Consider the following 14,735-nt stretch of genomic DNA (forward strand, 5'->3'; position numbering starts at 1 on the left):
TAAAAAATTTTAAGCTATACTAATAATGTCTTGCATTTTAGTTCACTTTATAAATTTAAAAAAAAATAGTCTCAAGATTTTAATGTCTTCATAATAAAAACAGATAAAGCATATATGTGAATCATTTGGCCTTGTTTCTTATCATCTCCTACTTTAAAATGCTTTTATCTCTTAACGGCACACATTCTCTTATATCTGCAGCTGGCCTCAGCATATTAAAGCTTCAGCACAATCTTTGTCTTTTGGCTTTCTTGTGGAAAATTGACTTGATTGCCAGTCACAACCACTCTACTTCCTGTCATAAGGCCACTTTCCTTGGACATGCAGGGAATCTCTGCCCATCTTGTACTGTGCCACTTTACACTTTATGGGGCTAGTGCTTACTATACTTCTTATGGAAAGTCTGGCAGTTTTTAAGAATGTTCACCATGTTTGCCAGAGTACTTTCATCACAAAGGAGTAAGCCAATGTTGAAACAGGAATATTACTTCATAATTTAAAAATTACACTTTTCATATACATTCTCTCCCCAGGATTCTTCCCTTACAGTTTTCTTTTAGGAAAAATAAGCAGTTGAAAAAAATCAAGGTGATATTAGAGGTTTAAATTGAGTAGGTGTCTTGTCCATCTATTTCTAAATTTTCACTCAGGGTTCATTGATAATCCAAAATCAAGATATTGAGATATTCTCAAGGTCCTAAAGGAAAGACATCAAGTCTCTTCTCTGTGTGACAGTTCCTAAAGAAGGAAAGGGAACAGATGTGTTTTTAAAAGTTCTGTATAAAACTTGAATTGCAAGTGGGGAAACCACTAGCTATTTGGAAAATCTATTTAACAGTGAGTTTACCTGTCATTCTGGTTAGAGGTTTTAATAGAAATAAATCCATTACTCTGCAACTCTGGCACCATTCAAATAATATATTCAAAGGGTATTGTCAGACAAATAAGTCAGTAGTGCAATCATAGACTGTGTTATTAGAAATGAAGTATCTGGAACAAGAGAGTAATGGACTGTGTACGTTTTCCTGGCCAATTATGACTGGCCAAGATTTAGTCAGTTCTGATTGTTGTATTTTTAAAGATGACTGGTCTTGACGAGAGGGTCCAGACCTGACCACCATACCATCTGAAGAACAGTGAAGAAACTGAGGGTATTTAGCTGTGAGAAACACTTTCAATATTTGGAGTCTTATCATTTGAGAAAAAGATTCAAATTTATGACTAGAGAGGGGGAATTCGATTCAATAGGTGGACTAAAGGGTTTATTCAGTCATTTGGTATATTTACTGAGCATCTGTAACGTGCCAGATACTATGGTAGTTGGTGAACTAGATGGTTTTTTATTTCAAAATGTGAATCTCATGTGTGCTATAGAAGAATAAAATAATGTGATACACACTAAATAGGAATAATTCAGTTAAAGAGAGGAGATGTTGCTAAAGGTGTCTTCCTGTACGAATTGGGGTCCAAACCAAAGTCTGAAGTGATAGGTAATTAAGCAAAAGAAGAAGGAGAAATGTTTAGGTAGGCACAGGGGACAGCATGGTGCAAACACGGAGGCAGTGGAGAGATACCACTTTTGGAAAGCTGCACGTATTCCATATGACAGATGTTTATAGAGTGTGGTGGGAGGGGCCAGGAGATGAGATTAAAAAGGTAAGCCAGAACCATGTGTATCAGTTTAAGCAGTAAGGATTTTCTTGATTGCCCTATAGAAGCCATAGAGGAGTTTAAGTAGGGGAGTGATGTCAGATTTGATTTTTAGGAATCCCATTCTGCTTGCAGTTTGAAGAAAAGACTTGAGGGAAAAGAGACTGGGAAATGAGAAGGCAGTTGAAGCATCAGGAGGCAGTTAAAGTAATCAGGCAAGACAGGCTGCGACCTTCACCACAGTCAGTGGCAATGGGCATAGAGAAAAGTGGATGAATCCTGGGGACTTTCAAAAGATATAGGCTCTTTGGGAGTTGCTGATGTGACGAGTTAAAGATGGAGGAGTCACTGGTAACTGTGGAACTAGGTTATTGATGTGCCATCCATTGAAATAGAGAATCTTGAGGAGGAGTAGGTTTTGGTTGAGTTTAAATATGGGCTGCCTATATGAGATCCAAATGGAGCTGCGCAGTTGGCTTGTATGAAGATGGAGGCTAGACTATTGTGAAGAAAGATGGGGCAGGGCCAGAAACTTGAAATGCAAAGGCTCAAACAAGATACATATTTTTTAATCATGGTCTCCAGGCTGGCAGGCTGATTCTACAACCCAGGGCCTGGCTGTTCTAGTGCATTCTGAGTCAAGAACTGTGGTGGATAGTCTGTTCCCTACAGTAGTAGCCAGTGGCTGAACGTTTTTGCACAGCACCCAGAGCCCCAGTTTCTACAGGGCAGTGTGCAGTGGGCTGCATGATAGAAGAAAACTCCTGAGCTTAGAGACCGTAAACGTCTTCTAATGGGTAGTAAGCATGCTGGACTTCTGTCATGAAGGAAAATACTATTTCTGTTATTCAAATGTTTGTTTACTACACAAACATTTTTGAAAAGATAGTTCAGAACAAAAGATAGTGCATTGCTTCGCTTGCAAGGTGGTGCTGAAGTGTGAGAAAATCCTAAAAAAATTGTCTTCCAACAGTCTGTAGAGCAGTGGAACTGGCAGCTTTTGGTGGTTTGGTGGGCACGGAGGATCTCAGACCCCATCTCAGGCCTACTGAATTTGACGCTGCATTTTAATAAGATTCACCAAGCAATGTATATATGCATGTTATAGTTTAAGAAGCACTGTGTTAGAATTTTGTTGTTGTTTATGTGGTTGCAGTTGGTCTCTCCCCATGTCCAGTGATATCTGGAGGTTCAGAGAAAATAGAGGGTATAGAGAAGACGCATCTGTTTTCTTAAGACCCAGATTTGGAAATGGTAGACATCACTTCAGCTTATATTCCACTGGTGGGATCTTAGTCACATGGTCACACCTGACTGAGAGGGACAGTGAAAACAGATAGTGTAGTTGGGAACAGCCACATGCTGTTCCTATGAGAGCGTGGATTTCAGAGGATAGTTTGCACATCACCCCCTCCATATACATACTTGGATTTTAGCGAAATGGTGTGGACTTGAGAGAGCTGCACTTAGAAATTGAAACTATGAGAATGGAGAGAGTATATAGAGCAGGGTTTTTCAGTCTAGGCACTGTTGAATGCCTAGATTGGGGCTGGATATTATTCTTTGTTGTGGGGGGCGATCCTGTACATTGTAAGATGTTTAGATGTTGAGTATCCCTGGCCTCTACTCACTAGATGCCAGTAGAGCTCGCTCACTTGTGACAAGCCAAAATGTCTCTAGACATTGCCAAATGTCCCTGGATGGGGGTGAGCAAAAAATGTTTAATTTTTTGAGAACCATTGGTTCAGAGTAATAAGAAGGCCAGGGAGAAAGGAATATCAGTATGTGTGAAGTGATCAGAGGGAAAATGAAGGTCCTAAAAGAAAATAAAAAGAAATGGCCAAAGAACTAGGAGAAAAATGAGTAGAAATTGGTGTCATAGAGCTAGGGGAAGGAGAATAACAGTGTACTCATGAATGGTTAAGTACTGGTGATACATACTTTAGACATAGCAACAGGGTTTATTGATATTTTTTTCTTAAAGATGGGGGAACTTTTAACATATTTAAATCTGACGGGAGGAGCCATCCTCTAGTAGATATTGAATCACTGTGTAATTCATGAATGAAGAATGAATTAGTAAGAGGTAAAAGATAGAGAAAAGAGGAAGTAATTGATAGTGCAAAGTCCCTGAAAAGGTGGGACAGAATAGGAGGTGGATCCTCACTTAACCTAAGAAAATCTTCCTATTGGTTAGAACTATTCAACTCTAGAGTGAATTGTCGCTTGGCCATGGGGATACCCTTCTAGTAATCCAGGTGGGTGAGTTCTCTGTTGTGAGGTAACTGCTTAAACTAAGACTCGTTGCTGACAAGAGTATATTATGTTGATGACAATGGGTGTTTCTGAATAAGACAAGGATTTGGGCCATTTGGACCACTTCAGGTCTCTTCCTACTACATTCTGTGATTTTTATTCCATTCTTAACCAGCATTTAAATTTAATCATGAGTTATATTCAGCTAATAAGGCTTAAATTGATTATAATAAGTGTTTTATTTCTTAGGTGTAGCATAGCTAAAAAGTACTTGTCTTTGATATTGTGAATTAGGTCCGCCGGGATCTTCATGTATCAACTGCTGAATTTACAGACTTAAAGCAACAGTTGGAAAGAGACTCAGTAGTCCTCTGTTTGCTTAGACAGCTACAAGAGGTCAGTAAATTCAAACCAAACTTTAGTGCTTTGGTGGTGAGAAAGTTGGTTTTTTTTTTTTTTTTCCAATTGGTCTTATCGTTTAATGAGTATCCCTTGACTATGTGCTATTTTTTTCATATTTTAAAAACAAACAAGCAGACAGACTTGAAACAATAAGATGTATCAGATAAAATACCTAATAACTATGCTTATCTTTTCAGTTTTCTACTGCTCTTGAGGAATATAATTGTGCATTAGCAGGAAAGAAGTATATTTCTGCTGCTCAGCATCTAGAAGAGGTATTAAAGACTTTCTCTAAAGCATGAACAAGTAATGCTACTCTTGTTTTAAGTAAAATTTTGTGTCACATGTATTCCTTATTGTTATACAAATATGTTCAAACTGCCTAGAGTACAGATGAAATGTTTAACAGTGATTCCATTTCACTGCCAGGCCCAGAAATGCTTGAAGTTATTGAAATCCAGAAAATGCTTTGACTTAAAAATATTGAAATCTCTCAGCATGGAGCTTACAATACAGAAACAGAACATACTTTATCACCTTGGAGAAGAGTGGCAGAGGCTAATTGTATGGAAATTCCCACCATCGAAAGGTGATGCTGACCTCAGTGAACTGCTTTGCTTGATCTGCCTGAACCAGTTTGGCTTCAGAGTGTATTCCAAATATTTTATATTGGGAGAGAAGACGGCTTCATTTATTAATCTCCCAGTTCTATATTGAGTTCTCATTTAAGCAGAATGCTGTTAGGACCAAGATGCCTGTTACTTCCTTCACACTTCTCTCTAGGAAGGAGCAGAGAAGGGGGAGATGGTTGGGAGGGGTCTGTGAGGTGAGGGTGTGCTAGAGGAGGTGGAAGCACTTTAAGCCCCCAGTTCTACTCCACTGTAGAGTGTGTCATTCCCAGAGCTCTCATCCCAACAGTTTATCTTTTCTAAAAAGCTTAAAGGAGCTGTTCGACCTTTCTCTCTCTTGCTAAGGAAAACGGGATCAATGGGATAGGAGTTTGATCCCATTTTTTCAGTCCTTGGGGAAAATCGGTGACAGAATCATGAGAAATGGGATAACTCTGGCCCTGGCTTTTATTTATACTACTTGGCTCTCAGCCCCTCTGCCCACCTCTGGGTGTGAACTCTTTTTTGTATCTTGTTTATACAAAGTAAAATCTCTGCGGGTATATTGAAAGACATGCCATTAAATCCAGTATATTTTCCAACATTTAATCTTGAAATTTAGTCTGTTTCAGAGGAAACCTCAGAGTCTCCCCTTTCTTCCTTCCCCTTATCCACTTTGGCCTTCAAATACAGTGTATATGTATGTATGTACATAGACACTCCGCCCCCTCACACACACCCCATGTGTATCTTCAAGGAAGTCATCCAGAAGTTTTAGATTCTATTTCCAAGCAGGTTATAAAATTAAGAGAAGATGGCAGTTCTTTGTTGTAACACACCCTTCTTGTTAAACTTGTTTGGCAGGCTGTTCTTTCCTTCATAAGAGGGAACATAGAAGAGGAGGCCTTAACTGAAACTAGGATCTCACTTTTTATTCTTTGCCTTCATTCAGTCATTCAATATATTTTTTGTTGTTGAGGTATAGTTGATTTACAGTGGTATGTTAATTTCCTCTGGACAGCAAAGTGATGCAGTTATACACACACACACACACACACACACACACACACATTTTAAAATTTTCTTTTCTGTTATGATTTATCATAGGATATTACATATAGTTCCTTGTGCTGTACAGTAGGACCTTGTTGTTTATCTGTTCTCAACACATATTTAATATGCAGTTATTGTAGGTACATCATCTTTTGCACTCAGTGTGATTCTTTGAGCATTTCAAAAGAAGTAATTTCTTGTTTTAAAGTGATGCCAAGGATTTGTATGCAGTAATTCGTACTTGCTTGCATTGGAAGTGTTTTGTACTAAAACCACGTTTTTAGGACTCTTGGTAGACAGTGGGCTCTCAGTAATAGAAATGGGAACATCTTGTATTGCTGAGACAGCTGATATTTTTTTCCTTCTCCATAGATATCAGCAACTTGGAATCTTGCCTGCAAACAGAGCTTCATTTATGCACCGAACAATCTCAGAAAGAAGAGAAGAACCCCGTGCCACCAATCAGTTCTGTCCTCTTGGCATTTTCTCTTCTTGGAGAACTACATACCAAGCTTAAGTCATTTGGTAAGACATCCTACTTTGTTTCATTTACATGACATTTTCAGAAAGTCCAATGTTAAAAGAATGACAGGAAAAATTAACAAATATTCTCTGAATGATATTGATGATGGATCATAAGGTTTGGCTTTATGATTCATTAAGTAGAATTGTTATAAATATTACCCTCTTCATTAAGGGCTTAGCTCCTTTCTTTTTTTCTTTTCTCTCTCTTTTTTTCTCAAACTAGCTGCTGGTGTTTTTTATTTTTTAATAATTTAAATAAAAATCTGTAAACAATCTGGGAACCTTCAGTGGAAAACCTTGCAGTGCATATGGCTGTTGTGGAATGTCCTGGTATATGTTTTTTTGTTGTTAGGCTCAAAGATCTTTTTTTTTTCTCAAGTGTCTTCAGTGATTTTTTTTTATGAGTGTCCATATAACTTTCAGGTCAGATGCTGCTGAAGTATATCCTTAAGCCTCTGGCATCTTGCCCATCGCTTCTTGCTGTGATAGAAAGCCAACCTAACATCACCATCATTCGTTTTGAATCTGTGATGACTGACTTGGAACATCCATCACCAACTGAAGTTTTTGCCAAGATCAGACTGGTACTGGAAGTAGTCCAGAAACAACTTCTAGGTGTGTATTCCCAAGGCCATGCTTTCATATTTTGGAAAAGTTGATGTGGTATTTGAAAGTAAATATTATTTTAAAAAGTGGATAAAAATGCCGCCATTCTGAGTGAATGGAGGATGGAGGTGAGTAAATTATGTCTTGGGAAAAAAGTAGTTACCTTTCTATTTCTTGCTCTATTTTGTTTTCCTTCTCTGCCTAGTGTTGACAGGTAAGATCATCAGTGGTACCCCATATTCTTTGTTTGTAATATATAGTTGGATTTTGGGATGCATTTCTCTCATGGGACTTCTAGGGACATCATATTTTGGGATTTTTGGTTAGTTATAGGAAAAGCAGAAATGAACTAAGTGCTGCTTTACATATTTCAGTGGGAAAATCCCCATCAACCTAGTTGATATAAACAAACTTGAGTTTAACATGAATTCATTCCAACTCAGCCTACTGGTTAGATCTTTATATATTCACCCTTGAAACAACCAGTTTCTGTGTTGCTTGAATCATTTTTTGGCTGTCACACTATTAAAAGTAAAATTTCTTCTGTTTTTTTATTATAATACTGTCATTTTAGTCTATTGACTTACCTTCTTTTTGGTTTTCTCAGTTGTCATATTGAATAGTCAAATTAAGCACTCTTGCTGTGGAAAAAATAAAAGAAATGCTGCTATTGTTTGTAAGCCTTCCTGACAGTCACATAATTTATTTATATATAAATATTTTATTATTTTTTATCAAAGTATAGTTAATTTACAGTTTTGTGCCGATCTCTGCTGTACAGCAAAGTGACTCAGTTGTATACATATAGACATTATTTATTTATATATAAATAATTTATATGTAAAGCAAGGAATTCTTTCTAGTTTTGATAGCAGAGAATAAAAAATTTTAAGACTTGCATGAACTGCAAAAATCAAAGGTAGTTTTCTTCTTGTTCCTTTACTTAGGGAGATAATGTACTCTTGTTTTTATTAGATATAACAAAAGATTGTAAGCAAAGAGTCCAAGGATTGGAAAGAACTAGAAAGGTAATCAATCCAGATATCTCTGATGCTTGACTCTCCTCTTAACACTCCCATCAACTGGTCACAATAAGCCTGAGCACCTTTTGAGAGTCTATCCTACCTCTGCGCAGCTCTGAGTACTGTCAAGTTTTTGTTTGTTTTTTTTCAAAATTGTGTCTCTTCTGTATTAAATACTCTTGCCAAAATGCCCTTTTTGGAAATTGAATCTTTAAGGTAGTTGTTTAAAAAATATATTCAAAATATATTGCGCTGTAATATCTGCTTTACTGATGCTGTTTCTACTATGTGGAGCTGTGTAGAAGTCTAATTCTTTGAAATTGGTCTTTGAAATTCTTTCCAGTCTCTCTTATTATGTCCCCTACATCTTACCACCATCTTTACTTTTTTTTAGATGAAATAATGTTAGATCTTCTTATCTTCAGTGATCTTCTATGGATATATTCCATTTCTTCCATAGTCCTTTTTATTACAGTATGGTGTTCAAAACAGAACAAAGTATCCTAGGGATAGTCTGAACCAATTCAGATTCATCTGGGAGGATTATTCACTCCTTCAGTCTCAGTTTCAGGTTTCTGTTAGTATAGCCAAAGGCTGTTATTACACAGTTAACTTACTGAGCTTGATGTAAAGGAAATCCCACATCATACTCAGTGCCAATGGCTGCTTTCCTGTCTTACACTTGGCTTTTTACAGTTAACATTAATCTTTGTTAGATTTTACTTGATAAAAGTTTGCAGTGCGTTAACTATCCTTTCTACTTCATGTTGAATGCCAATTTGATAATCATGTTTTCCTGTAGCTTAAGTCAGTGATGGCCCTGGTGGCTTAAGACAGGGCTGGATTGGAGGGTGCTCTGGGAGCACACTGGACTGTCTCTTCAGGTTGACATCGGTCCTTTAAGTGCTCAGTCCACTGTGTTTGGAAGTTTCCTTTGTACCTAGGATATTCAGAGCAGAAGACGACTAACTCCCTGTTGCTAGGTTCTCTTCTCATCTCTAATATCTTTCAGTTAATATTCCCTTCCTTCGTACTTGTTTTCTCTTCTTTGCATCAGCCATAACACCTAAAACAATGTTAACAAATATTAATGCCATTGTGCATTCCTGACTTAAAACTGATTTTAATGGAAATAAATGGGGCTTTTTTTTTTTTTTAATGGTTTCTTCTTCCCCTAAATATAACCTAAGGATCATACTTTGTAGTCTTAGTTCTTTTTGGAGTCCTTCCACTTTCTTTGCATCTTAGTTATTCTGAAACTTCATAAAGGTTTTTACCTTCTTTCTTCTGTTTGTCTTTGGTTATATGCTCCTTTCATCTTTTAAATATGTGTTTTTTATTACTAAGCATCATTGTACCAACAGCAAAAAAATTTTTTAAAAGAGGATAAAAAATTCTTTTGGAAATAATTTGGCAAAATATATAAAAAGTCTTAAAATATTTGTATCTTTAAACCAAGATTTCAACTTCTAGGAATCTGCCCAGAAGAAATAATCTTAAATATATGAGACCATTTTTAAAAAGCCCCATTTATTTCCATTACAATCAGTTTTAAGTCAGGAATGCACACTGGCATTAATATTTGTTAACATTGTTTTAGGTGTTATGGCTGATGCAAAGAAGAGAAAATGAGTATGAATATTAAAGAGAAGAATTTACTTGTAAATGATGTGACTGTATACCTAAAAAACCAAAAGACTACTAAAACTTTTATAATTAGTAAGAAATTTACTAAGTTGTCTAGGTACAGTATAAATCTATAAAAATCAGATTTCTTCTCTCTAGCAACAATCAGTTATAAAATACAAAGATACCTTATTTACGATGGCAACATAATCTCTTAAACTCTTAAAGACAAGTTTAATAGGAAGAATATATGTAAAGGAAAGCATAAAACTTACTGAGGGCATAAAGGGAAGGGAGGCTATCATGGATTAGAAGACAATCTCGAAGAATTGTCAACTCATTCCAAAATAACATATAAACTTAACACATTTCCAATCAGTTGCTTGCTATATATTTTTTGAATTGGGCAAATGAATTACTCTAGAGCTTACCTCAAAAAATATGAGACTTGCCAGTAAAGATTTGAAAAACAGGAGTTGGAGAATTTTATAATTAAAACTATGTTTTTGACATAAGCTCAGTGGGATGAAAAAGAGTCCAGAAGTAGACCCAGGAATAAAAGGGAATTTACCATTTGGTCAGTCACGTTTTAGTTTAGTGGGACAGACAGTTTATTAAATAATAGTGCTAGCAAAACTGGCTATGTGGAATGAGACAAAGTTAGATTCCTGCTTCGTGCTTCAGAGGTACATTCCAGATGGATTAAAGCTTTATATGCAAAAAGTAGAACAATAAAAGTGTTGGAAGAAAATTCACAAGAATACTTAAATATTATTGGGAAGCTCCAAATACATAAAGGAAATGATTGACAGATTTGACTGCATATAAATGTCAAATTCTGTATGGTAAACAGTACCATAAACAAAGATTATATTATACTGGGAAAAAATATCTGCAGTGCGTTTGAGAGACAAGGAGTTGATTTTTAGATTTTTTCCAAAGAAAGAGAGAACATAGTAACAGAAATAGGGTAACAAATATGAATAGGCAATTTATGGAAGAAAAGGTTCAAATTATTAATAAACATAAAAATATGTGTGGCTCAATCTCCCTAATAGTGGAATGAAAATCACACCATCAGAGTAGAAATTTCCACCCTTAAGGTTGACAAAATTCAGAGATCTGTGTAAGACACTTTTGGTAAGAAAATAGAAAGGTAGGCTCCTTCATTGCTTTTGTGAGTGTTTTTCAGTGAGTAATCTGAAGCACTATAGTTATGCTAAGAATTCATCCCTTTGACCCAGGTAGCCCACTTTTTAATTCCTTATAGATGTCATATCAACAGTATATATGTTTGCATGTTTAAGTACTGTATATACTTGCATACTGGAATGGGTATCATCTGAAGAATGGTTGTATAACTTAACAGTTGAGCCATAGTATGGAGTTCAGTTCAGTTCAGTTCAGTCACTTGGTCGTGTCCAGCTCTTTGCAACCCCATGAATCACAGCACGCCCGGCCTCCCTTCCATCACCAACTCCCGGAGTTCACTCAGACGCACGTCCATCAAGTCAGTGATGCCATCCAGCCATCTCATCCTCTGTCGTCCCCTTCTCCTCCTGTCCCCAGTCCCTCCCAGCATCAGAGTCTTTTCCAATGAGTCAACTCTTCGCATCAGGTGGCCAAAGTACTACAGTTTCAGCTTTAGCATCATTCCTTCCAAAGAAGTCCCAGGGCTGATCTCCTTCAGAATGGACTGGTTGGATCTCCTTGCAGTCCAAGGGACTCTCAAGAGTCTTCTCCAACACCACAGTTCAAAAGCATCGATTCTTCAGTGCTCAGCCTTCTTCACAGTCCAACTCTCACATCCATACATGACCACAGGAAAAACCATAGCCTTGACTAGACAGACCTTAGTCAGCAAAGTAATGTCTCTGCTTTTGAATATGCTATCTAGGTTGGTCATAACTTCCCTTCCAAGGAGTAAGCATCTTTTAATTTCATGGCTGCAGTACTATGCAGCTATTAAAAAGAAGTGAAGTAGAGCTAGATATCTCAGAGATGGCCATGATCTATTTTCAAGGGATAAAAAGTTAAGTGTAAAATCTATGGCATGAACCCATTTAATAAAAATGGAAGTGTGGCCCCTTATTTGAGTATTATATTAGTTTACTAGGGCTTCCATAACAAAATACCACAGGCTGTGTGACTTAAAAAGCAGAAATTTATTTTCTCACAGTTTAGGAGGCCAGAAGTCCAAGATCAAAGTGTTAGTAGATTTGGTTTCTCCTGAGCCCTCTCTTCTTGCTTAGCAGACAGTCTTCTCACTGTCCTCACATGGCCTTTCCTCTCTGTATGCTCATCCTTGATGTCTTTCCTTTTCTTAGAGGAATACCAGCCATAGTGGATTAAGGGTAGGGCTCCACCCTTATGACCTATTTAAAGGTGAGTCCTGTTTCCAGATGCAGTTACATTAGGGCTTCAACATGTGAATTGTGGGGGACACAGTTTGATCTCTGTCAAGTATGTGTTATAAATGTAAGGGAGGAAGAATACAAACCAAACTCTTAACATTGGTTTCTTGGGCACAGAGAGACAGAAACGTGTGGATATGGAGACGGAAAATTACCCTTTTTCTTTAGAAACGTTAGTGGTGTTGATTTTCTAGAAAGTATAAGTTACTAAAATTTACCAAGTAGGGACTCTGAACGTACAAATAGTTGTAGAAGAAATTTGAAAAATTGTTAAAGATTTCCTATTAAAAGGTCACCATTAGGCACATAAAGTTTATGGCTAAATTCTAGGTACCCTTCAAATTACACATAATCCTTTTTGATAATCAAGCTCTTTTGGTCAATAGAAAAGGATAGATAAGTATCCTGATTAATTTTTTAAAAATAAGCATAAATTTGATATCAAAATGTACACGCAGAGAAAACATAGAATGATTTTATCAAGTCATTTTATCACTAGCTAAATTTACAAGCTCAGTTCAGTTCAGCTGAGTTGCTCAGTTGTGTCTGACTCTGCGACCCCATGGACTGCAGCATGCCAGGCTCCCCTGTCCATCACTAACTCACGGAGCATAGTCAAACTCATGTTCATCGCGTCAGTGATACCATCCAACCATCTCATCCTCTGTCATCCCTTTCTCCTGCTTTCAGTCTTTCCCGGCATCAGGGTCTTTTCCATGAGCTCAGATCCCATTAAAATCGCATTTTTGGTTGGACATTTAATTGTGATTTCAGGTGACTAATTTTGTCAATTCTGTTTTGAGAGGAAGCTTGACAAATTCCTAATATATTTGCTGAAAATGTCTCCTAATATTGTCTGCTTTATCATCTTAAAATTTTTTGCATAGCAAAATTTTGCCTTGCTCCGTTTTAGCAAGTTGCACTGCCATTTATTGTAGAATTCGTGGTATATTTTCTTCCAGTCTCTTTTTTTCCTTTACTGTTTCTACCAGTTCCTCCAACTTTTGCATCTTCACTTGATTCTGCATCAATAGTATATTTTAGTTTTAAATTTGAAGGTTTGTTTACAGTTATTTTCTTAAACAAGAAAAATATATCATAATGAAAATAATAAGCACTTCAATTTAACTCTTTTTTTCAGTTTATATAGTTATTACTGTGACCTGTGCTGTATGCACAGAATATTCAGGTACACACATTATAGTGTTACACTGATGCAGAGGAAAACAAAGTCATTGGAATGGAATGAATCTGTTTACTCTGACTACATCGAAAATGTGTTTATATGAAATACCAGAAGTAATATACGTGCCTGAAATGAGCACTACAGTACACATACGTGGTGGTATGGTTAAAGTGAGATGTGGTCTTATCAAAGTAACAAAATTGTGTTTAACAGAAAAGTATTTTACTTTACTTCCTTTGTTTTTTTTTTTTTTAGTTTAAAATTTTTATTCAAAAAATGTATAGAAATCCCATATACCCTTCACCCAGTTTTCCCCAATGTTAGCATCTTGTGTAACCATAGTATAGGATCAAAACCAGGAAATGGACTGTGGTACGATTCACAGAGCTTATTCAGATTTCTCCAGTTTTCCTTGCGCTCATTTGTGTGTGTGATTAGTTCTATGCAATTTTATGACCTGTGTAGATTCATGTACCTACCACTACAATCAAGATACAAAACTAGCCTATCACCACAAGGCTCCCTTGCTGCTGCTGCTGCTAAGTCGCTTCAGTTGTGTCCGACTCTGTGCAACCCCATAGATGGCAGCCCACCAGGCTCCCCTGTCCCTGGGATTCTCCAGGCAAGAACACTGGAGTGGGTTGCCATATCCTTCTCCAATGCATGAAAGTGAAAAGTGAAAGTGAAGTCGCTCAGTCATCTCCGACTCTTTGAGACCCCGTGGACTGCAGCCTACCAGGCTCCTCCATCCATGGGATTTTCCCGGCAAGAATACTGGAGTGGGGTGCCATTGCCTTCTCCCTTATGCTACCCATTATAACCACACACCTTTGCTTCCAGTTTTTGAAATTACTTAAAATTAAAAAAAATTGAGTTCATCAGTCACACTAGCCCCATGTCATGTGCTCAGTAGCAAAATGTGGCTGATTGCCATCATATCAAACAGTGCAAGCCTAGACTTCTGATATTATAAGATAGCTCAAGGGTTTGAGGTAGTATGGTCACTTTTTTTTAAGGTTCTCTTATACTGTTTAGTTAGTTAATAATGAAAGTTGCACAGTCATGTCCAGTTCTTTGCGACCCTATGGCCTATACGGTCCCTGGAATTCTCCAGGCCAGAATACTGGAGTGGGTAGCCTTTTCCTTCTCCAGGGGGTCTTCCCAACCCAGGTCTTCCTCATTGCAGGTGAATTCTTTACCAGCTGAGCCACAGGGGAAGCAGTTAATTAATTAACTTCCTCAAAATGTGTTAGAAAAAGCCACCATAAAATATACCGTGGAAGATAGATTGAAGTATCCTGTTTGACAGACTAGATATTACATGATAATGTAAGGTATTTATTGATATTTTGCTTAGAATAAACAAAGGATCTCTGATCCTTTGCAG

General features: G+C 37.1%; 1 protein-coding gene across 1 annotated transcript in view; it reads left to right on the forward strand.

The window, feature by feature from the left end:
* Positions 1–14,735, forward strand: part of ZW10 (zw10 kinetochore protein) — a 34,967-nt gene that overhangs the window by 3,613 nt on the left and 16,619 nt on the right. Inside the window, exons 3-7 of the mRNA XM_005689464.2 lie at positions 4,201–4,302; positions 4,506–4,583; positions 4,738–4,897; positions 6,342–6,494; positions 6,918–7,109. Coding sequence (XP_005689521.2) covers positions 4,201–4,302; positions 4,506–4,583; positions 4,738–4,897; positions 6,342–6,494; positions 6,918–7,109 — 685 coding nt within the window. The remainder of the gene's footprint in view (positions 1–4,200; positions 4,303–4,505; positions 4,584–4,737; positions 4,898–6,341; positions 6,495–6,917; positions 7,110–14,735) is intronic.

This window comes from Capra hircus, chromosome 15 (genome assembly GCF_001704415.2).
Source record: "Capra hircus breed San Clemente chromosome 15, ASM170441v1, whole genome shotgun sequence".
Taxonomy (NCBI): domain Eukaryota; kingdom Metazoa; phylum Chordata; class Mammalia; order Artiodactyla; family Bovidae; genus Capra; species Capra hircus.